General features: G+C 32.7%; 1 protein-coding gene across 1 annotated transcript; it reads left to right on the forward strand.

The window, feature by feature from the left end:
- The first annotated feature begins 6,891 nt into the window (after nt 1–6,891).
- Nucleotides 6,892–13,357, forward strand: LOC135130252 (uncharacterized). Its single transcript, XM_064057608.1, has 8 exons — nt 6,892–8,168; nt 8,220–8,292; nt 8,343–8,510; nt 10,629–10,715; nt 11,454–11,798; nt 12,630–12,855; nt 12,906–12,995; nt 13,049–13,357. The coding sequence occupies exons 1-8, from the start codon at nt 7,015–7,017 to the stop codon at nt 13,096–13,098; spliced, it is 2,193 nt and encodes a 730-aa protein (XP_063913678.1). The 5' UTR covers nt 6,892–7,014; the 3' UTR covers nt 13,099–13,357.
- The last annotated feature ends 10,990 nt before the right edge of the window (nt 13,358–24,347 follow it).

Raw genomic sequence — 24,347 nt, forward strand, 5'->3', positions numbered from 1 at the left:
ATTTTGCAACAAGATCTTAAACAATATATTGACAATTCTTTAAAAAGTATTAATGATAGACTTATAACTGTGGAAAACAAGGTAAGCTTAATTCAGGAGGAGTGGGCTGCATTTAAAACATCACATCCGGTATCAAATATTAATCACTGTGATCTCGATTTCAACTCAATAGCAGCGGAGATTGAAGACCGTAAATTGCGTAGTTCAAATGTTTTATTATCTAATGTACCAGAATCAACGGCGTCCTCTGTTGCTCAAAAAATTGAGGATGATTTGCAACAGATCTCCACGATCTTGTCTCCTCTAGGGTCATTCCCAAATCCTAAAAAAGTTGTTCGCATTGGTTCGTTTAGACCTAACAGTGCCAGACCTTTAAAGATTGTTTGTGAATCCGAAATCGATGCTAAAAATATTCTTAGATCAAACAAGGCTAATAGTAATCGTAACAATCATTTTCGTCCTGATTTAACGAGATTTCAACGCGATTTTAACAACAATGTACGAGATGAGTTTAAGAAAAGGTTGTCTAATGGTGAAGCGGATATAGATCTTCAATATAAAAATAATCAAGCCTTCATCGTTAAAAAAGGCACTTCCCGAACCACTTTTCCAAAAAAGTAATAAATTTCTATTACCAGAACGTTGGCGGTCTTAGGTCTAAGATAAAGGATTTTTCTTCGAAAGTTAATTTGTCAGTGTATGACGTTATCATTATTTCAGAATCGTGGTTATGTAGTAGTATTGGTAATAACGAGTGGTGTTTAAATAATTACAACATCTTTCGTGCGGATCGCAATGTTCATTTTACAGGTAAATTACGTGGTGGTGGGGTGTTGATTGCCATTAACAAATTTTTTCAATCTCAAATTATACTATCCGGGCATTCTGTTGAAAGTATTTTTGTTCGTTTAACTTATAACGATATAGATTTGATTGTGGGTGGGGTATATATTCCTCCTGCATCACCACTTTCCATTTATGAGGAATACTGCAGTGGTCTGGAGTCAATCTTTGATCGTTTCCCCAATTCATCCTACATAATCGCCGGAGATTTTAATCTCCCCGATCTTATCTGGTACGGAGATGATGTTAGCTGTTCTTCAGTTAGTCAGCAGGAATATTGCGATGCTATAAGCTCAACTTCTGCGCTTTTGAACCTTAAACAAATTAACATGATTCCTAACAGTCGAAACGTTTTTTTGGATTTAATATTTTCAAATGTGGTTGATATACAAGTTTCGCCTGCGCTAGATCCTATATTTGTACAAAGCATTCATCATACTCCTTGTTCATGGCAGATGTCCACCAGTGTTACACCATCATTACGCTTCGAATTTTGTATTTATGATTTTGCAAAAGGCGATTATAACCTCTTGAATGGATATTTTGCTTCAATTTGTTGGGATTTTTTATTGACTAGTAGTAATCTTGATGAGAAAGTGTCAATCTTCTACGACATTCTATTTGTTGGTTTTGAAAAATATATCCCATATAAAACGGTAAAGCATAATGCCCAGAATTATCCTATTTGGTTTAATAAGGAGCTTAAGGATCTTTGTAGAAAGAAAAGATCAGCACATTCTAAATATAAAGAATCCGGCAAATTTGAAGATTATCTGTACTTTAAATTGTTAAGATCGCAGTGTAAGGAACTTAGCAAACAACTCTATGAGTTATACATTTCCAACGTTAATGCTAGTATTTTTAATAACCCTACATTTTTTTGGAAATTTATTCGTGACAAGAAAAGGAATGCTAGTACTTTCCCAAAAGAAATGTCTCTGGATCAGCGTTCAGCAAAAGGGGGTTATGAAATTGCGAGTTTGTTTGCTGAATATTTTTCTTCAGTTTATATTGTGGATGATAACCGTAACTTTAATTGTGATTTTGATTCTGTTAGTCAAGTTAATGAAGCCGGTCTAACTATTAATCTCCTTGATGTTTTTACGCATATTTCTAACTTGAAGTCGTCTTGTAGTTCGGGTCCAGATGGTGTTCCGAGTATAGTCCTTAAAAATTGTATATATACATTGTGTAGACCTTTGTTCACTCTATTCAAAAGTTCGTTAAATGAAGGTGTTTTTCCGAAACTGTGGAAAAGAAGTTATATTGCGCCTATATTTAAATCGGGGCAGCGAGATAAAATCAACAACTACAGAGGTGTCTGTAATCAATCTGTTATTCCTAAGATGCTTGATTCTATTGTAACTACCCAGTTGCAATGGGCATCCGGGTCGGTAATTTGTTATAAACAACATGGTTTTTGCCCTGGTAGTTCAACATTGTCCAATCTTACTGAATATCAGACGTTCCTAAATGAAGCACTCGCTAATCGGTTTCAAGTTGACTCTGTGTATACGGACTTCGAGAAAGCTTTTGATCGTGTGAATCATCGTTTACTTATTATGAAATTACACAGATTAGGCTTCAATGACAAAACGGTTTGGTGGTTATCTTAATTTTTGATTGGCAGATCTCAACAAGTTCGCATTGGGAATTACAATTCGACTCCTTTTTGCGTCACATCTGGTGTTCCTCAAGGCACACACTGTGGACCTGTTCTTTTTTTGTTATTTATAAATGATTTGACTTGTGGCTTCCGTTATTCTAATTATTTGTTGTATGCAGATGATTTAAAATTATTTAAATCTGTAAATTCGGTTCAAGATGCTGAACAACTTCAGATGGACCTTAATGTACTATTTGACTGGTGCGACAAAAACTGGTTGCTTCTGAATATTAATAAATGTCAGGTAATTTCATTTTTTACAACGAAAATACACACTATTTATGATTACCATTTAGAAAACCATAGTGTTACACGTGTCTCAGAAATAAAGGATTTAGGAGTGATTTTTGACACCTCCCTTTCGTTTAAAAATCATTACTCTTTTGTTATTAAAAAAGTTTTAAACATGTGGGGATTTATTTGGCGTCATTCTAGCGATCTTTCATCCTCAGCATTGAAATCTCTTTATTGTTCATTTGTTCGGTCGAATTTTGATTATTGTTCTCCTGTATGGTCCCCGATTTATAAGGTAGACTCAGAAAGGTTAGAAAAAATCCAAAAAAAATTTCTTCGCACTATGGAATTCAAATCTGGGCATCGACATGTTAAGGATAGTTACAACTGGATAATGAACATGTTAGATATTCAGTCATTATTTAGGCGAAGATTGATTGCTGATGCCTGCTTTTTTCACGGCATTATCAATGGGCATATTGATCAACCATATTTGTTAGGAAAATTATCCTTCTTGTTGCCTGTAATAAGTAGCCCGATAACACGCAGTAAAAACATTTTCAGGGTTCCAACGTCAAGTACAACTCTAGCCCATTACCATCCGCTGAAAAGAATGATGAAAGCTGCTAACGAATATTCAAATCGATCTGAAATTTCTGTTTTTGAATTGTCGAAAGCTCGGTTTAGGTCTCAGATTTCATTATATTATAATAAGTTATAGTTTTATTTTATTTTAGCTTAGCTTTTTTGTTATATTCAGTTTGATAGTTTTTATTACTTCTTTATATCATTTTGTATTTGTAGTAATGGTAGGAAATGATTATTTACTTTTGTTAGTTTACCTTGTTTATATATATATTTTTTTAAAATGGAGTTTTCCGTAAATAAAGTAAACATAAACATAAACATAAACTTTCACGTGTCAGACTTGCACCCCCTTGCCGAGTCTTGGAAAAAATTGGATTGTATTCATAACGTCCAGTTAGATTACCACAACTATCAACTTCGGGTTTAAAAGAGTGAAGAAGACAATGAGCTCCTTCACCCATGCTAATTCCTTTGCAGCAATGAAATACATTTTTTTCTATAACTGCAAAGGAGTATCTTCGTCCCAATGATTAATCATTTTCCTCTAATTTACTTCGTCAATAGCACATGAACTAATTTTCCTTTTTCCGGGATAGCTCGCAGCTTTTTTCTTCTGGAGTCTCTGGTTTTACGTGCACTCTCAAAGTCGATATCCATGAAAGGATCCATTTTTATATTAAACTTTTTGAAATACCACCAATTTCGCAGTAGTATTCCAAATTGTTTTAAGAGTAGCTTCTTTATATTCAGATCCATATTTTCTGTTGGCGTTAAAGGCATAATCTTCCAAAATACTGGCCATCTCGTTCATTCCGACAGCTTTATTTAGAGGAAACTTCCGTATTTCACAAACTTCTGTAAACTGCTTACAAATTGCATCTTGCGTTCTTGCAGTGTTTCGGTACTGACTTTCTTTCACTGCATTTCGAATTTAAAACACAGTCTTGTTACCAAATCTTGCTGCCATAATTAAGAAAATCAACCAGCAGCACACAGTAAATTTCATGTTTAGAAATTTATTTATATTTTGCCTTGTTGTTTTGTTACTATTTAGAGTAGGTAGGTATGGTTACTCAACTACTACGCTAACTATTAATTATGTGAATTATTGTCCGTAAAAAGTAAATTAGCTATTTATGGTATAAGTGAATAAAAGTGAATTTTATCCAACGAAAAAACAGTTTAGCACACGAGGCGAAGCTAAGTGTGATAATGTTTTTGAGTGGATAAAATTCGTTTATTCACGTGTATCATACAAGATTTTTTCCAATTTTGCAAAATTTAAAAAAAAATATTGTTTAGGTAATCCATATACATAAATATGAATTGTACTATTACTAATATGATGAACATTTGAAGAAGGTAAATTGCCTAAGCTGCCTGTACTTTCGCCACGGTCAAATTCAAACGATGCCCCTGGACTTTCATTAGGATTGTTTCACAGGAGGTGGACTACCAAGCGTTGCAAATTTTATCCATACCAACGAAAATTTCAGTGGTAGTGCGAATTTTTAGTTTTTTTACTTTATTCGTGTTGTCAATGACAGTGTGAATAAAGTGTTGCTATAAACATTTTATTCATCCTTTCGATTAAACTATTGTTTTAATAGCGAGATTTAACATACAAAATGAGCATTTTATTAGTAGAAATTGGAAAAAAAAATTCTCTTTAGATTGTCAAGTCGAATATAACTCGTTATCTGATTTTTTTCTACAAAATTTGTGTGAAAATTAACTCGTAGCTGTTGCTGTTGGAAAATCACACTCGTCTCCTTAACAGCTACTCGGTAATTTGTGTCACAAATGTTGTCGGAAAAAATCAGACCACTTGTTATACTTATTGTAGTTGACAATTGATTAACAATTAATCAGCTTACTACACACTGAAAAAAAAATTACCTGTACCAGTTTTATATGTATGTGTGCACCGACTGTATATCACTCTGAATAGGTAAAGTGTAACACTAATAATAATACTGCATATTCAAATTTTTGGGAAAATAGGGTGAGCCATTCTTGCTTTCAGCGATACAACAGACTGCCACATACTATTAAATGTTTGCCACCCTGTACAAGTAATTCTAAAAAATTTTGCAGCTGGCACAGTTTTGAGTTGACGTCATTTTTTTGGAGGGATATCAACGCATAAATTTTTTTTGACAATTTACCATACTTAGAATAACCTTAAGACGTTTGCAAAATTACAGAGCATTCGGTGTTATTAATTTACAATACTTTCAATGCCACTTCGTTTGACTGATTTTCATCTCGTTGTCGTGCTTATGTTTATTCCTAAGTAGACGGATTATAAACATTACTTGACAAAAGTTAATACTTTTATGGTAATCCGCTACAAAAAAAAATGAAATTAGGATTGCCACTTTCGACTTCTCCGACTATACATTACAGCAAATAATAAAATCCAGAATTACATATATCAAAGGCCAGCTTTTTTTAAAATTATGCTATTGCAATATATGAAGAAAAAATATTTGTTGTAACCGCTGATTTACAATTAATTATTTACATTTATTTGTAGTACATGTATCGTGTTTGATATTATAACGTGCGATTCTTTAAATGCGGATTTTAGGTAGGCTTTGGAAAAAAATTCATATCGTTCATAACACCAGTATTCAACGTGTTCAGTTTTTTAGGTGAGATATCACTATTTCGCACAAACAGGTTTTATATGTATAGAGGGAACACAGTGCAACAGTGCTCATTGTTTTGTATCACACATATACAAGTTCTCTCTTCTGTTCGTATCGTGTTCGTCCACATTCGATAATAATGGACGGATAAGCGAATCAGTGGCGCAACTAGACTTTATTGCTGTGTATTAGTTGTAATATATTTTTTGTCATTGTTCTAGGTTTTCGTGGATGACCAGAACGTGTGGGAAGTGTATTAAGCGCATTTTGTTTAAAAATCAATATTTTTTTGTTTTTCTTGAAATTGTATGAAACTGAAACACGTCAGGTATTGTACTGCGGTGGAATAAACCTCTCGCGCCTCACTCCTCTCACCGGGGAGATGGCGGTCACACTTTGATAATATGGACGATATACTCTATCTATACCTACCTATATTCAATATTTTTGACTCCGCATTTAACTTGACATCGACATATGGTGTACGCACCCCGCATGCGCATTATATTTCTAAACTGTTAGCCTACCTTGATTTGAAATTAAAAGAATTGCATGGTATATTCGACAAGCTCTTACATGCCTAGAAGTGATTCTCCTCCTTCAAACTAGTTTGTGCTACTGCCAAACTCGACCTGCACCGTAGTGCACCCTCTTGAATTTTCTATTACTTCGATTAATTATTATAAAAAAATACGTTTCGAAGAAATAGATCACAAATATTATGTTTTAAACTAATACTTCATGTACTTATCAGATAAGTAACGACAAGTTAACACATTTCGTATTACATTTGCAGTTTTAAGCCTAGCATACTTATAATGAGTAATTTTTTTAATCATTGAATGATTTCGCAGTTCAGTTCGAATAAATGTAATCTTTAGTCGGCACGCAAAACGTACTTTTTAAATATATGTAGGTAATCTTATCTTATCGCGTCAGACATATTTGTGCTGGTGTGTTTCGGTTGTACGTCGTGTGAAAAGATAATGTGTTAAATTTACGACAGAAGAATAAATTTGAGGGAGACCTATGTCTTCAGTATCTGCCTTAATTTCGCACTTCGAAAATAAAGGTAGCACTATGGACTCCAGAACAGTCAAGTTATCGAGAAATAAGAGTAAGTCTCTGCACGAAAACCACTCAAGTAAAGTGAAACGGCTCGTCGCAGAACTGACAGATATAAAACGACCTGCAAATAAACAAAAATTGACAACAGAAAATATTAGTACAGAAATAAAATACCAGACACTGCCCAAAAATTTTAAAAACGCCAAAAGTACTACTATGACAAACGAAAGAAAGATTTACAGAAAAGTGACTAACAGTATAAATGAGGTAGAACGTGACTCTGTCAAAAGTGTCAGCATTGTTAATTCTATTAAGCAAAAATTTTTGGAAGAATCTAAACAAGAGATTGAAAAGAAGGTAGAAGAATTTGGTGAATTACTTAAACACAAAAGACAACACGTACAGATATCAGAACATCCATATGATATTTGCGAACAATCAGGATCCAGTCAAGAAACAACAGATGATACAGAAGAAGTCGCGTACAATGTTCACTGGCGAGATAAAGAAGAAACAGTTGAAGATATGTTTGGTGTCAATACGTTTGAAGATAGTGAGAATGACAATTTTATAACGGAAGCTTATAATAAAAAAGGTTTTGAACTTGTAATTGTTGCTTTAGATATAAAACGTCGTACTGTGATACACAATGAAATTGACGAAGAAGTCCAGAATTTAATCAATCGTTCGGATTATGTTTTTCATGAAAACATTTATGACAGCAGGAGCAGCAGTAGCAGCAGCAGCAGCAGTAGTAGCAGCAGCGGTAGCAGCAGTAGCAATTCAAGTGCAATGTATGAAAATGTCATCAACGAATATGAAAAGGAAGAAAATATGTTTGAGCCTTCAAAGTTCTTATACAACAGTTTCATACAGAATTCAGATTCACGTTCAGAGAAAGATATCCTTTGTGACGAACCTCATCCATCCTCATTTTATTTTGAGCATTATGACAAGAACACAAGTAATAAGGAAATAGAGGACGAAGAAGAAGAAGAAGCAGAACACGACGAAATAGATCGTACCTATGAAAACATGAGCAATTTCTCCACATGCGAAGATATTTCTGATATACCAGTTGAAAATTCTTTCCCAGAAACAGAAAAAAAAGAAAAGTAAAAGTTAAAAAAAAAGTTAAACACAATCTATTTTATTTTGTTTTCCAGGATAGATCATTTATTAGAAGAAATAAAAAGCACAGAAAAAACTTATATTGCTGGACTGATGAAAGTAGTCAAAGTAATAAATTAAGATTAAGGAGTTTTCAATCTAAATTGCGTTTTTCGTAGGACTATATGCCATTTTTACATAAAAATACACCACAGGACCTTATTGGGCGTACTGCTTATCTTTTTGGAAACATAGAAGAAATCTATGAAAACGCAGTAACATTTTATAACTTAATGAAAAAAAATAGTGAAGACCCAGACAGTTTAGCACAGATATTTATTGATTCGGTAAGTAACACTGGCCGTACCAGCATGCAAGTTACTCCTATAAATTAATTCAGTACTAATTAAGTTCTAGTTTGAAAAAAAAAAACAATCGAAGAGTTTATTACCATTTTTTTTTTTCATACGAGAACTCTAAACTACGAACGTAGAAAGTTTGTATGTTCTTGGATGGAGTTGTTACTCTAAATAGACATTTACAGAAATTGTATGAGGAGGAAGAATGATAAAAATATATTATTAACCAAGGTTGTGAAGACAATGATTCTAGACCGAGCGCAAATTAGACTCCGAGACACGCAACGTCCAGGGCTCTAAAGCGCGAGTCTAGAATTGGCTTCACAAACGTGGTTAATATACTATTTGTTTCACGAGTAGAAACCGTATGACAAATCGAAAAAAATGAACATTAAATTTTTGGATGCAAAATAATTTTGTTTTGATTTTTAATCAAATCTAAGTTAAATCTTCAAGACAAAGAAAACTGTTTACACTTCACTGAATTAATTTTATCTTCCACCATCTACCAACTACCAGGCGTATACTCAACTAATGTCGGTAGCATACACTTATTCATTTTAAGAAATTTACATCAAGTATTTCCATACATAACCTATATCTTCTTTTTACTTCCCGAGCGTAAGCGAAGGAAATTTGTAATCGATCATTGAGTCCGTCGGTCGACTCTCTGTCACTGTTCCTTTAAAACTAAGAGCTAACGACCGCCTTAATTTGTATTTTCAGTAGTTGAATGTCCACTCTGGCAGCTGGTATCGGGAAGAATAACTAACCGCAAATGCTCAAAGATTCTTTGCCCTCTTTGGTCACAAAATTTTGTTCTGGCAATTAGAATTGTTTATCGGAATTATTTACCTTTAACTACATTTAAATTTCACCAGTGTTGAAAAAAACGAAAATATAAAAAAATCTACACTTTATTATTCAATTAACGATTGTAGGGGTGTAACAATAATATTTATATAATATTTTTTCTTCACAACATTCATTTCAAATGATAGACCTCTTGCATTATATAAATGATAATTTTTTTAAAGCCTTAACCCCAGCTGCCAGAATGGACATTCCTTATTTAGTAGACAAACGAGACTTCTCCACTGATTTTCATGACTACTGGAATATACAGTGCATCTTTTTTTAAAAATGGCCATAGGGATTTCAATGTTAAATTTCATACCCCATGTTAACTTAAGTTTGAGTAAAGAGTCAGGGTTGAAATTTTTAGTTAACTGGATGAAATTTGCCTCATCTTTTGTCGATTTAATTAAAGATTATATTTTAAATTAAACGACTTTTCTTTAAAAAAAAATTAAATTATTTGGGTATTTTTGCCATTAATATTGTAGGCAGCCATGTAAAAATAGACATTTACGTGACATTTCTAAAATTTGAATACTCGTTTTTTTACCGGTTTTTACCATTTTTACTGACCGGAATTCGTCAACATGAGGCAGTACACAGTTAAAGAAAAAGCAGAAATGGTCACTGGATACATTAAAGGCTTATCGACCGGAAAAATTGCGCAAAATTCTGCTGCAGCATTTTCACATCGTCCCATACTCGGCAAAGGCAGAATTCAAACATTTTATAACATATTTAAAAAAATAGGTCATCCCGATCTTGGACATCAAAAACGCAATTTCAGTTAAATTATCTTTTATTTTCTTCATTTATGTTTGAATTCCATCACTCCGCTTCTTTTCTAAATACTGCAGCAAATGTGTTTAATAATTAAATTAAAATTATGCTGTCAAAAATGATAATTCAACATGATAAGTCAAAACCTCCTATGATGTACCTAAACTTTGTAACCAAAATAATGTTTACTTTTTAAAGCAGAAATTAACAATTTACTGCAAAAAGTGGTAATGGAAATGAAAGTAGAACACTTGGGCTATTTCCACCGTCAAAATCATTTCTGAGTTTTCACCCTAACAAAAGTTAACGTGGGGTCTAATATTTAACATGGCCACTTTTAAAAAAGATGCACTGTCTAAAGTAAATGGGGTTATTTGCTCACACTTCATGAGCTTTGACTGCATACAGATGCAGTAATATGTGAAACTTGTTATTTTAATTTTAAATTTTACACGTATTTTTTTGCAGGCTTCTATGTTTGAACTGTATCCTTTGTATTCAAAAAACAAACCCACGGCGGACATATACTTCAAACAGTTTGAAGAAGTTATTAAGGTATGCATATTTTGTTACTCCTATTTGTGATTAAGTGTTGAAAAAGTAAGGAAAATTATTAGGAATTCACAAGTGAAACTGTACCTCTTATTGTAGTTATTACATCTTCCTGTAATAAAAAATAGTTGTTCTAAGTGTGTTATTGTTACTAAAATTGGCATAAGTGATTTGAATAAGTATTCTGAATACGCCCTAGTCAGAACAAACAAAAATACTCATTGTTGTTACTCTGATCCACATTTTTTCAGAAATTATTAAAAATGTAAGAGGAGCAATAATTGTTTATTTTCATATTCATCATAACATTCGTGATACTTTCGCATTTGACAAGCCTTGTATGAAAAACTCTTATTCACACGTACTTCAAGTTCTGCGTTTATTGTATAATAAACCGCTACATAACTACAAGTAAAACCAGATTTTGATGCATTTATACACTTATTTTTTTAATTGAATTTTTTTGATCATTCGGTGCGTTTCGCCAACCATGTTGGCATTATCTAGACAAAGATAACCTGAAGTTCAATTACAACTAGATTCCATCATGGTGTCCTGGGAGGAGTCCTAGTTGGGGTATAAATAAGCGTCGAGTTGTAATTTAACTTTAGTTTAGCTTTGTTTAGATAATGACAACATAGTTGTCGAAGAAACGCATCGACAAATATGCGCTGAATGTCATGCCTCTTTTTCAAAACGGTACGAATATTTGTTCCAGTTTTTTATTTCTTTATTTTTTAGATTCGACAAAAACAACTAGGTGATAAATTAGGGTTGGCAAGCTTCTTACTCACTCCTATACAGAGACTAGGAAAATATGTAATATTGTTGGAAACAATTCAAAAGGAGTTAAAGAAATCCAATAAACCTGTGGAAACAGCAACTAAGGCAATTGACTTTGTAAGAAGTGTAATGCGAAAAGGAAATGATTTTATTGCAATAGATTCTATAAAGGACAGTCCAGTTGATTTGACAGGAAAAGGATCGTTTATAATGAGAGGCACATTTATGATTCTAAAACCAAGAAAATTTCAATCTATGGTGTTTCTATTCCAAAATATAATTGTATTTACTGAAAAAGCCTCAGTAAGTACCTATATGCCATACGAACAACAAGATTTTAAACAAAGGGAGATGAGGTGCTTGATACATGCAAACTTATCTTTTTTCTTACCAATAAACATTAGCTCTCTATCATGTCTTAAGCCGGAATTCCACTGAGGCAACACTGAACGACATGTTGCTTGATACTTGTTGCCTAGTGTTGCCTGTTGTGGAATTCCGCCTTTACGCGCGCTGATTACAGCTCCCCTTGTTTAAAATTTTGTTGCTCATACCGTCTGATTTGCTTATCTGCATCAAATTAGTTATTTTAACATATTGGGAACGTAATCCACGTTATAGATAGGATAGCAAAATTTTTGTGTGTTTATTACACACATGAAACATGAATTAACACAATTTTACTTAAAATTGCAAGGAACAATATTTGTGATTAAATTAAGGAATTAAAACACAATAATGTATGTAAAGTACAAGCTAGTTTCGAGGTTTAAGTTTTGATTGCAAATCTATCACTTAAATGTTGTTGTCTCTGTTTAATTATTCCATTACAATGGAGACTATTTTTAAGAACAATGTCTTTTTAGTCAGGCATAAATCATTTTTAATAAAAGTACAATATTAGTGGTATTTTAGGGAACAATGCTGAAACCAAATTTTTTGTGTATCTTTGAAAATTCTATATCACCATAACTGTTGTTCCAGCAGAGCCTACAATATTGTTTCGTTGCTACCTAAAATGTACACCAAAAACATCTTTTTGAAAAATACTTAATCAAAAAACTATTAAAAGACATAAGTTACTGTTGATGATGAATTTAATTCACCACTTAACTCCATGTTATTACATTTCAGAAAACTGCAGAACATTTTAAGTATTACGAAAGCATTGCATTGAGTGATCTAAGTTTGGGAAAGTGCGAAGAGAAACCAAATGTATTTAATCTGACAAATTATACTAAATCGAAAAAAAGCCACTCAGATGCTACGTTTATTTTACAAGGAGAATCCCCCAAAGTTAAAAACGACTGGACGGACACAATAGAAAATATCCTGTGGAGTCAATTAGAAAAAGCTAAAGGTACACACAAAAATTTTATGAATACTTACATACAATATTCTTATTTTTAGAACAACAAACTAAAATGAACCACACGGGTCCCAAACACACTCCTAAAATTTCTACATCAAATGGCACCATACGAAGACAAAAGAAATATCGTAAACGCGTTTTGTAGTTTCACTCCAAGAGATATTAATTCTCTGTTTTTCAGAAACAAATGCCAAAGCCAAGTCTAAGTTTTATGACCATCACCATTCATGACATTTTCGACGAACTGCATACAAGATTAATGTATTGTTAATATATGTAATTTCAAAGAAACAAAGGTATTAATATATTTATGAAAGATAAACTAAATTGTTGTAATTTTTTTCCAATATTTAAATTTTTTAAGACTGTTAAAGATTATTATTTTCATGAATAATAATTTTTATTAAAAAAAAAACTTAATAGAATGTAAAATTGTGTAATATTGTTAGTTGTAAATATGTATCTATATATATAAATATTTTAAGTATAATATTATATTTTATTCTAATCCCACTGACAAAAACTAAATCCTGTCGGTTAAGTTTACAATTAAAATGCTACGTGAGATGAACTTTTTGCTCAGAACGAAAACTTTTAGGTAAATTTAGTTTTGACTTTATCTAAATTTAAAGATTCAATTTGTATCAAAAGGTAAATATGTTTAACTTATCGAAACCCCTCAAACAATCTGAATGAGATTTATGAAGACGCTTAAGTAGGACTATTTTTCAAAGAACTGTCAAATGTTTTTATGAACTTGTATGACGTTCAGGTCTATTGCAAATATAATTAAATATCAATTTGAGCTGAAGAGCATGAGAACAACATCACTAAAACATGTAAAATGTTTTAATTTTGAAAATTCCAGCTTTTATATTAATCGCTGTTATCATTCCCCTACCCTGATAAATTAATTTTTTTCGCTAGTAGCATAGACCTGCACCATTATCAATTCTTATCTGCTAGTTGTAAATTCGTTTTTCTCTACCAAAGTCAATAATGATAATTAAATTTGACCAAGGGTAATAATAGAAGTGAAGTTATTATTGACCAAGGTCTATAATAAAGATTGAGGTTATGTAATGTTTGACAATCGAAAATTGGCCATTACTAACGGATTTTTCACATTATTTTCACGAGGAATATAAAAGTGCTAACAGCCAAACAGCATCTCAGGAGGGGTACATAGTTTACTGTCTGACATATTTCCTAGTAAAAATAACTTAAATTAATTGACTATTTGAAATTACAAACTTCATTACAAATCAACTTTGCAAACGTCGGAGAATAACGATGGAAAACATCAGAACCTAGTTAGGGGATGTCAGTTGATGTTATGTTACTTTGAATAAATTGAAAATTTTTCAAATCTGTGTTTTGTACTGGGCTACTAGTGAAAAAAATAGTACCTATATACGCCACGGTAGTGAAGACCATTATAGACCTCGTGCTCTAATCCGCGTTCGGTCTATAATGATTGTTTTCACTACCTTGGCGTATAATATACTATTATTCCACATGGATGGTTTTTGTCCGAGAACCCAATGGAATCTCGGCGTAGGTAAACTAAAAATTCGAAGAAGCAATAAAATTATCCTCTCAAATTCAAATACAATAAATATTTAGTGAAATTAAACTTAATCCTGTGAAGACAGTAAATGCACTCCTAGAAGGCAGTTATATTTTTCCAGTTTGGGACGCCCAGTCCCCACAGTACAAAAATGAGCCAGTGAATTCCTTTAGTAATTAACCGAAACACTTAATATGGATAGGATGTATACTGTTACTAATTTTATTTGATGAAATTGATTTCTTTGAAACTGTTGGTGAAGACAGCGCTAGCGCCTTCTTGAGCGCATGTGCGAGTCCCGGATCGCCGACGTGAGTGACCACCGTGCGGTAAAGACGTGTTGTTATTACTCAATATATCCATGTTGTGCAGTTAAGCTTTTTATTTGCCCTTTTAATACGTCCCCCCTTAACAGAAACGAATATATTTTTCGAGATTTTTGCGATCTTATAATAGGTTGAAAACTGAAAAAACTTGATGTTTTCATATTTTTCTATTAAAATGAGTACAAGTAGTAAACACGCGTCACACCAAAAGATGTGGTACGAGAATATATTTTGTGTTTTTGGCGTGAAGGTTAATTTAGAGGTTATCTCTTGTTCTTCACTTTTTATTGAAAAACATGTGAAATTAACCTACCGTCACTATAATAATTTGTGTGTTCCCAACCTAACTATTTTTACGTGGATTTTACAGTTGTTAGATATTTTTCTTTCTACAATGTGTGTATGTTCTTAAATTATTGGTTATCTAAATTACTTACATATGTCCTATTACATAAAATTAATTGTTGAAATTGATTAACAAAATACATTCGAAGATTTTTTGCGTTTTCCTTCTAAAGTTGTACATAGAACACCCTACATTTTAGTTAATGATTTTTGAATGATTACGTTAGATGAGGAGTTTGAGAATTGGTGCGAATTTCAAATCGTCTTGTTCCTTAAGTAGTTTTGCTTTTTCTTTTTTGACTTATAGATTTCCAAGGCTTCTAGGAGGTTGAGTTTTATCCCTTTATTTTGAATGTCGATCAATTTTGTGTTCCCCAAGTCAATGTCGTTATTTTGTTCGATGATATGGTTATGGAACACTGAATATTTTGTTTCGGTTGTGTATTCCTTGATCCTTATTTTTAGGACACGTCCTGTTTCACCTACATAGCATACGTCACATTTGTTGCACTTAAGTTTATATTCTCCGTTGTTATCCATTTTCTTGAATTTATCTTTGTTGTTAGCTAACTGTTGTAGTTTGTTTTCACTTTTGAAAGCAACGTACAGATTGTTTTGTTTTAGTATTCTTTCAATTTTCGTGTGTTTCCGATGTATGGGATACTTATGTATTGTGGCTTGGACTGCTGTGAAATGTTATTGTTGGAGTTTGATTCCTCTTTGTTTTCCTTTTTCTTCCGTTGATTTGTTTTTTTGGTGATGATTTTTTCAATTATGTCCGGTTTATATCCATTATTATGTGCTATTTGTTTAAGAATTTGTTGTTTTCTGATTATTTCTTCTTCCTTTAGTGTGACTTTAATTAATCTATCGATGAAGGCATGAAATGCTACTGGTTTTTGTGAAGGTCGATGATTTGAGCTGTTGTGGATCAGGAATCACTGTATCTCTGTGTGTGCTTTTCCTGTAGACTTTGAACTCTATTTGTTAGCTATTTCTTTCTGGTGTGAGATCAAGGAAATTTATTTTATTTCGTTGTCCTATTTCTGTAGTGAACTGTAGTATTTGGTGGATGTTGTTCTGTTGTTGCTGGAATTTTAATAGTTGATCGTCTGTACTGTTCCATTCAGTGATTATATCATCAAAGTTTCTAAACCAAACACTGATTTTTTTTGCTTCTGTAGTTTATAAAAGATGTTTTGTTCGAACTTATCCATGAATATGTCCGCTAAGACTGGGTCTAGGGGGGATCCCATACTTGAGCTATCCACTCCTATATATTGTGTAGTTATCATTAAATTGAAAAAACAAATTGTTTTGTAGATATTTCTGCCAACTCTAATATATCCTTTTGTTGGTTTTGGTTGAGATTGCTAGGTTTAAGTTCTTTTTCAAGCAATTTTAGAGTTTCTTCAATTGGGATTTGGTTACATAGGTTTGTGACGTCAAATGATACAAGGTTGCTTTAATTTGTTAGATTAAAGTCCTTTAAATTATTGATCAATTCTTCTCTGTTGTTTATTACATGCTTAGGTTTGATTTTTGTTACATTTCTCAGTATGCCATTTATCGATTTGCTCAGATTGTGTGCTGGGCTATCAATGCTTGAGACTATTGGACGAATGGTTGTTCCCACTTTATGATATTTGGTTGTCTAAAGGGTTTTGGCATTTTTAAGTTCATTGGGACGAAAAATTTGCTTCGATTTAGTTCTTTTATCGTGGCTTTGCATTTATTGATAACCTTTTTGATTTTTGTCGTGTAATTGTTTAGTGGGTTGTTTTTTATCTTTTTGAAGCCTTGTTTTGTTCTGAAGGTTTTCACTTTATCGATGTACATGCTTTTTTTCATTATGGTGATGGTTTGCTCTTTATCTGCTTTGACTATTATGAGGTTATTTTCTTGGAATTTCTTTCTGATATTGTCTAAAATTTGTTGTTCCTTAGTTTTTCCATGTTTCTTCTTTAACTCCTTAAGGTTAATAAGAACTCGGTGCACAACTAAATAGTACTGTTCTGCATAGAGTTCTGTGCCTATTTTTGTATAGCGCAAATAGCATCTAAGGATAATTTGACAATGTTGTTCTTGTTGTGGTTTTCGTATTTTACTCCTTTATTTAGTAGTGCCACCTCATTCTGATTAAATTGAATGTTGGTAAGATTTTCTACTCTAGGGTAGAACTTGTGTCCATTTTGTGGTGTTTGAGGAAGGAAAATAAATGCAGAAAAGAATAACAAAATGGCACAAAGTGTCAGCTTTCAGTTATATGCTAACATCGAAGAAAATCTCAAATAAAGTAAAATTAAACATGTATTATAAGACGATAATAAAACCAGTTGTTCTGTACGGAAATGAATTGTAGGGGCTAAATCAAAAGAAAAAGAAAAACTTGGAGTTTGGGAAGGAACAGAGTACTCATGAAAAACTTTGGGAAAAATAAGGAGGAAGAAATGACTCGAAAGAATAACAAACGCTACCCCAAGAAAAAGTCATAAAGGAAGGACTAACGGGAGGTATTACTGGGAGGAGACGACGAGGCAGACCCACAACAAAATGGATTGAGACAGTGGGAAAAGATCTTTGACAAGGAGCCGCCAGGAGTTTAAGAAACAACCAAGAATAAAATGGAGTTGAGGGAATTGTATGGGTCCGTAAGGCTAATTATTAGAGAGCGGATTTTATGAAATTTGCATATCCATTATTTTTTGCATATAAGTTTTGATATTTAATATGTGAACGAATCATGCTAATTAAAAATGAATACAGCTATAAAAAAATTGCATATTTGCATATATTTTCCTTCTGCTGCATATTTCAGGTATCGGGTGCATATTTTGCATTTTTATCAATTTTTGTTCTAATTTGAAAAAAAAAAATTGTCATTCTATCGGCATTTATTGTAGTCCTAATTTTAAGTGGTTTTTATGACAAGATACTAAACGTTATCACCTCGTTATTACTCCACGATGGACAATATGAGTTAAATAACAAAGTACGGCCTTGCAAAGAAAGCGGCCACGTTCTTATTTATGGCTAGGGATTGACTTCATTGTCCCCATCGCCAACTTCGACACAATGGACCTATCATAAAAACCATTTTAAACTGGGAAGACTATGTCTAGAAAGTCGAAATTTCATTAATCGTATAGCAAATATTTTCCTGAGCTTCAAATAACTAGAAAAGGTTTGGGTTTTATGGTAGTTTGGAGAAACCACTGGGTATTAAACCATTCTTCCAGGGAAATTCGCGCCCTAATTACTTTTGGAAATACGTTCATTCCCAATATTTTTGTTCGTTACTTCAGTGTATTAATGGTATGTTTTTTGGTGGTCAAAGCATTTAAAGCGATACAGGTGTGTCAATATGTCCAAGATAACTTAAATTAATTTATGGATTAAACGTTTTCCTGAACTTATTCTTCAAAAAGTATTTTTACATCTGTGGACGTAGTAGGTACGCAGTTTTTCTATTTACAAATACATACTTTAGAATCACTTTTTGTTAGAATATTTCGAAAAATATTTAAAAATAAATTGTTACCAAAATAGAAATTAAATAGTCGATTACTACTATCTTTTGGTTTGTTCTGTTTACATTTATTTTTTAGTATAAGAATATTATCTTTAAAAATGTGATTTATGTATTTTTTCTAATAAAACGTAAGCTCGGTAAACCTGTTTTTGTAATCCGTAAATCAATTTAGTTCGCTTATTAAGCTTTTTTTTTTAATTTTTGGAGCATATGCAACTGCATATATTAAGAAAAGTACTGCATATTTCCATAAATTTGGTGCATATCATATGATCATATTTCCCAAAATTTTGCCGCATATTTTCCGCTCTCTACTAATTATATTTATAAATGATTTTGGATCACCCTTTTTTAGTCACAGTTAAAAATACTAAAGCGTTAACAACACGAAAATTCAAAGTTACGGGAAAGTATTTTGAAATATGTCAGAATAAGTAAGTACATAAATCTAAGTCTAGAAAATTATAGGTGTGATCCCATATTTTTTTATCAATTACCTCAACGAAAATGTACAATACAAAACGTTGGAATAAATAACGTTGGAAACATAGAAAAAGTATTTGCTACTTTTTCAGTCTTCCAAATCCCAGTTTATACACCGGACACTGCTTTCGTCGTAGCCCTGTTCCAATATTAATTGATGCTGTTGGTGACACGAAAACGTCACGGTGGATCGAAATCCATAACAGCGACCGAAACGAACCAGTTAAAAATAAGAAAATAAGATTAACGTACGAAATCAAATTTTGAATACTACCAGTGACGCTCAATGAACATTTACGGTTTAAACCGCTAATATTCGAGTTATATTTCAAGCTTTATCGTATCACTGACAACGGTGATGTCAAAATAAAATCAACATTTTTTTTCAGTGCATCAAAGTTTATAGTTGTGTAGCTATCTAAATCATGGAATAAAAATCTCTCCGAAAGAATTATAGAAACAGTAAACAGAGTAAAATCAAATTTTTTGCTTTTTCCCTTGCGAAAAAGAGTACCGTCGGTTTGGTCAGTGGTGAGGGGACGAGTAAGTTCAAAACACTGCGCTGGAGAAATTACTTTGCTTGCTTATCTCGTAAAACTTTCTTTTAACTTTAATATAGGGACGAAATAATTAGTGCTTCGAGCTTGCGTGGGAGTGAAAAAAATAGTTGAAATCGACAGATATGGTCCTTTGATACGCTTCATTGAAAAGAAGAATTTTGGATATCCAGTGTAATAACCCAAACTTCTCACCTTTAAATCGACCTTGAAAAAGTTTGAAAGGCCCGCGAAAAATTTAAAAAATCAAAGTTTGGCCTTGGCTGTGGTCGTTTAACAAATAGGAACCTACGTTGTGTTTTTTTTTTTTAAATAGCGGGAAGACGTTCTTTCGAAATGGCACCCTTCCTTAGGAGGAAAAGAAACAAAGAGCGAAAGTGACTCAGCGTGCCCTTCTGGTGACTCCGCAGGGCCAAGGCGTCATCGGTCTTCATTCCCGAAAACTCCCTAGGGCTTTATTCACCGAAGTATTACATTTCAAACACCTTAAGATATATGAAAGAAAAACACTCGCGAATTGACAGACATACACATAGGAAAAACGAACAAACGCAAAATTCTATACATCTGTTTGGAGTCAATGCAAATATTTGAATATCACAAATTTAATAAAACAAAGCAACAACTGAATCAAGTAACTGGATGATAATATACAAGTTATTACAAGCGTGTGGCGGCAGATCTTTTTTTTTTAAGTTACAGCAGTTAACAGGAGCACAACAAAAGTACCCATGGGGCGATGTAGCATAAGCGGAGTTTAGGGCTACCGGTCTGGGGCTGTTCTCCCCCCACGACGGTGATTCTATCTATCACAAAACCTACCCCACACGCATATCTCCATTACGAACGTGCCCTGCGGAACTAGGCCATTACGGTCGCCATACCCGCAAATGGATCTCGACGATTGGTCCAAGTCGAGAGCACTACAAACCGGCGGCCGCCCCTGAATCTATCCAAACCTGTGGGCTTGTACAGGTGTCACGATAAACCTCGCCAGCTCGACTAGGAACCGAACTTCGCTTCTGCCACGTTTTCTGTGTCATTCAACTTCAATTCCATTTTTAAATATTCAATCTCTTATAACTTGGATATTAACAACAACTGAACAAGTGTTAAAGTTTCAACGAGCAATAAACAACATTTAAATTCGCTATATAATCTTGTGAAATTTTGAACAACAAATAACATGAAATTTACATTCAATTAAAATTATACAACAAATAAAATTACTGAGGTTAAAATTGTGAGATTAAGAAATATATTATGAGGTGGTAAAATTGCAAGTTAACAAAATTTATAGGATATTGATATTTGCCACAACGGTTTTTTTATCAACGGTTCAAACAAAGAGTTTACATTATGTTAAATGATGTCTTGATCTAAGTGATTGGTTACTTCAAAAAAACAATTTACTTTGAGAGTTTAAAATACCGCGAACTGGTTATCCCAACAAAACACATAATAAACAAACACAAAAATATCCAATCATCACTCCGAGGGAAAAAGCGTCTCGGTGATGTAAATTTTAAAATCGTTGCGAGGAAAAAGCGTCTCGGTGATGAAAATTTTAAAATCGTTGCGAGGAAAAAACGTCTGGGTGATGTAAATTTTAAAATCGTTGGGAGGGCATGCCATGATAAATTAATCAATCTGTAGCGTTGTGATGGCATGCCTTGATAAATTAATCAATCTGTAGCGTTGTGATAACATGCCTTGATAAATTAATCAATCTGTAGCGTTGTGAGGGCATGCCTTGATAAATTAATTAATCTGTGGCGTTGTGATGGCATGCCTCGATAAATTAATCAATCTGTAGCGTTGTGATGGCATGCCTCGATGAATTAATCATGATAACGATGATAACCGCCCAAGGGAAGAAAACATTTTAAACCCCTTCCACCAGTTCGCGTATAATGAACTTGTTTAACTGTTGTAAATGAACTATTAGCAATCTTGTGTGAAGAATTTAGAAGTCTTATAATGTAACACTTACGTATATGCATCGAGAAGCTTATTCCTAATTAAACAATAATGTGTTTTCCTGACTAAGTGAATTTCATGAAATCTTCTAGTAAGTGGTTTATTTAAATAATCCTGATCGTTAAACTGTGTTTGCACTAGCTGTCTATTAAGAAAAACTAACTTGATTGGTGAATTTACAAACAATGAAACAAATTTACAGCACGTGTTTCGCGTTAACCGGAAGTCCGCATTTCTCCGATTAAAAGGTCGCAAGAATTAACCGCGCGGGTTGGGGACAACTGTCATTATGAAAGTTACGATTGATTGTCGTTAAACAAGGGCTTCTTCCCATTTTATTAACTACCAAACCAACTAATTTAAACCTAGCGCTTACCACGTGTTTACACTCACACAAGCACATTCATAATGAATCTACGCCGTGCAGTTTCTCTCTCTAACAACCAACCAACCCTGTAACTAAAAACTCCCTAGCGATACCAAGCCGTCATCTAACTCAATAACCATGCAAATCTACCCCTAAGCGCTACGTGCATATTTGGTTGCCTATGTTTAACGATTTCCTTTTCGTGATTGGATTTTTTTTTTAATTCAAATTATTCAAGTGTGATTTCGCGCCGCTGTTAATTAATTTCAGCGCGAAAATTTTGATTTAAATTCGGTCACAACACCGGTTTAAAAATCTGAAGATTTACTAAATAATGGTTTATGATATTTAAAATACCATGTTGCCATTGCTTAGTATTAATGGACCTCAGATTTATTACCCTTCAGGATTATATTTAACGATGGATATACTGAAGGCTACAATATAGAAAATAATGATATTTAAAATATGAGAGTTTCGGTAAACAGATAATTGAATAGTTTAGTAAAATCACAAAACACTATTCGTGGACCTCTTACCTGTATTTTTATGTATGGAACCACCATCACGACCTAATTAATGTTTGTAATGTTTGTAAAGAGAATGCTATCTGTATCCGTTTAGGAAACACCCTTACGAGATTTTGTTTTGAATTAGTTTGTTTTTGATTTTAACTAAAAATTGACATTTATTTCAAAAAAATATAAAACAAAACAGCTAACAATGTTTTAGTTAAAACAATAAGGGTAATCAATATCAAACATTTGTATGGTAGTGTATTGTTGGTTGCATTTTGATTTTTTTTAAGTGAAAAGCTCGTAAATAAGTCTGTATATATTTTTTAAAACAGTTTTCATCGTCACTATGCATCGGTTTAATAATTTTGAACGCCATAATGAAACTGTAACACGACTGTATCGAATATTTGAATTTGATACGTATAGAGCCCTCTTCCGTACAGTTTCTGAACACGTAGTTTCCTAGCATAAGGAATAGATGGCGCTCCAGCACGTATATCGATTTGTTAGTTCTAGTTTCAACACTTTTGGTTTTTACGCCACATTGTTTGTTAAAAGTTCCATTCTAAGATTGAATGTAGATGCAGAAAGACCTAAAACAGACTTATGTGTATGTTAATTTAACGTTACATATTTGTAACGTTAAATTAATGAACACATTATACTTTTCTATATGAAGGATTTATAATAAAAGTAGGAATCCTTTGATAATATCTTTTATCCGATATGTTACATTATTAGAAAATAGTAAAGTACACCCTTTTCTATCCATGAGACGAAGAGGGCTAGTTGTAAATATTACATTACCTTTCGCAAAATTTTGAGACGACGTCATCAAATTTTTGGAAAAAATAGTGATGCAGTTTCAAAGATAAATGGTAAAATTTTGTTAAACTATCTTCATTTTTTTACAGAAATCGACAAGCCCAAAGTTAAAAATAATACTAAAATAATAAATCACAGATATGGAAACATATTAATACATTTTTTTACATTTTAGATAGGAGTTACTGCAAAATTTTGACGTCGTATTTCCAGCAGGGATGTGCAGATAAATTTTAGTTAGCGTTTTACCATGTATAGTATAGGTATACGTTCTGAGATTTTACAAGCTATGAAATATCGATACACCATGACATTAGCTATTCATCAAATGGACCCTGTTATAATATTTTCTTAGCCGTGCTGCTTGAATTTGATTTCATTTAAGATAACATCAATTAACTTTTTGGTGAGGCTAAAATAGAAGAGCTGGTACTCATAAAATTACTGTTCTTTAAAAACTCTTTTCCTTTCTATCATTTATTAAATGAAAAAAGAATTATAAGAAACATAGTACTATTACACTCTGTGTATGCATCAAAACTGATATATACTCACCGACAAAAAACTGGCTACCTCGAAATTTCACATTGTTTCTGTTACTTCATTAAATTAAATTCAATTTTGTTTTTATTTGTCTCTTTTTTGTAGATAATTAGTACATAGCAGTGAATAGTCCTTTAATAAAATAACAATCACTAGTTAAATTAACAATTTTAAGTGATTTTGCGCGAAATATTGCAGGGTGGTCGTTTTTTTTTTGTCTCCACTAAAAGTTGATCATGAATTTAATGCCTAAAAGTTGTGAAAATTGTTCTCAATAAGGATATTTAGTTTATGGTTTTAGCAAGTATTTTTCCTTGTATTGTATTTTTTTCTGTTGTGTTAATTTTCTATTCATGTTTCATATATGACTACTTACTTGTAAATAACCTTTCACAAATTACCTCAAATAAAAAAAATAAATAAATAAGGGTGTA

Source organism: Zophobas morio, unplaced genomic scaffold, assembly GCF_036711695.1.
Source record: "Zophobas morio isolate AGI-343-1 ecotype UQ-CSIRO unplaced genomic scaffold, CSIRO_AGI_Zmor_V1 ptg000017l, whole genome shotgun sequence".
In the NCBI taxonomy this organism is placed as follows: Eukaryota; Metazoa; Arthropoda; class Insecta; order Coleoptera; family Tenebrionidae; genus Zophobas; species Zophobas morio.

Excerpts from the sequence above, each read along its gene's own strand:
- LOC135130252 (XM_064057608.1), top strand. The coding sequence starts at position 7,015 with ATGTCTTCAGTATCTGCCTTAATTTCGCACTTCGAAAATAAAGGTAGC. Across the intron at positions 8,293-8,342 it reads GACTGATGAAAGTAGTCAAA|GACTATATGCCATTTTTACA; the intron begins GTAATAAATTAA and ends CGTTTTTCGTAG. Across the intron at positions 8,511-10,628 it reads CACAGATATTTATTGATTCG|GCTTCTATGTTTGAACTGTA; the intron begins GTAAGTAACACT and ends ATTTTTTTGCAG.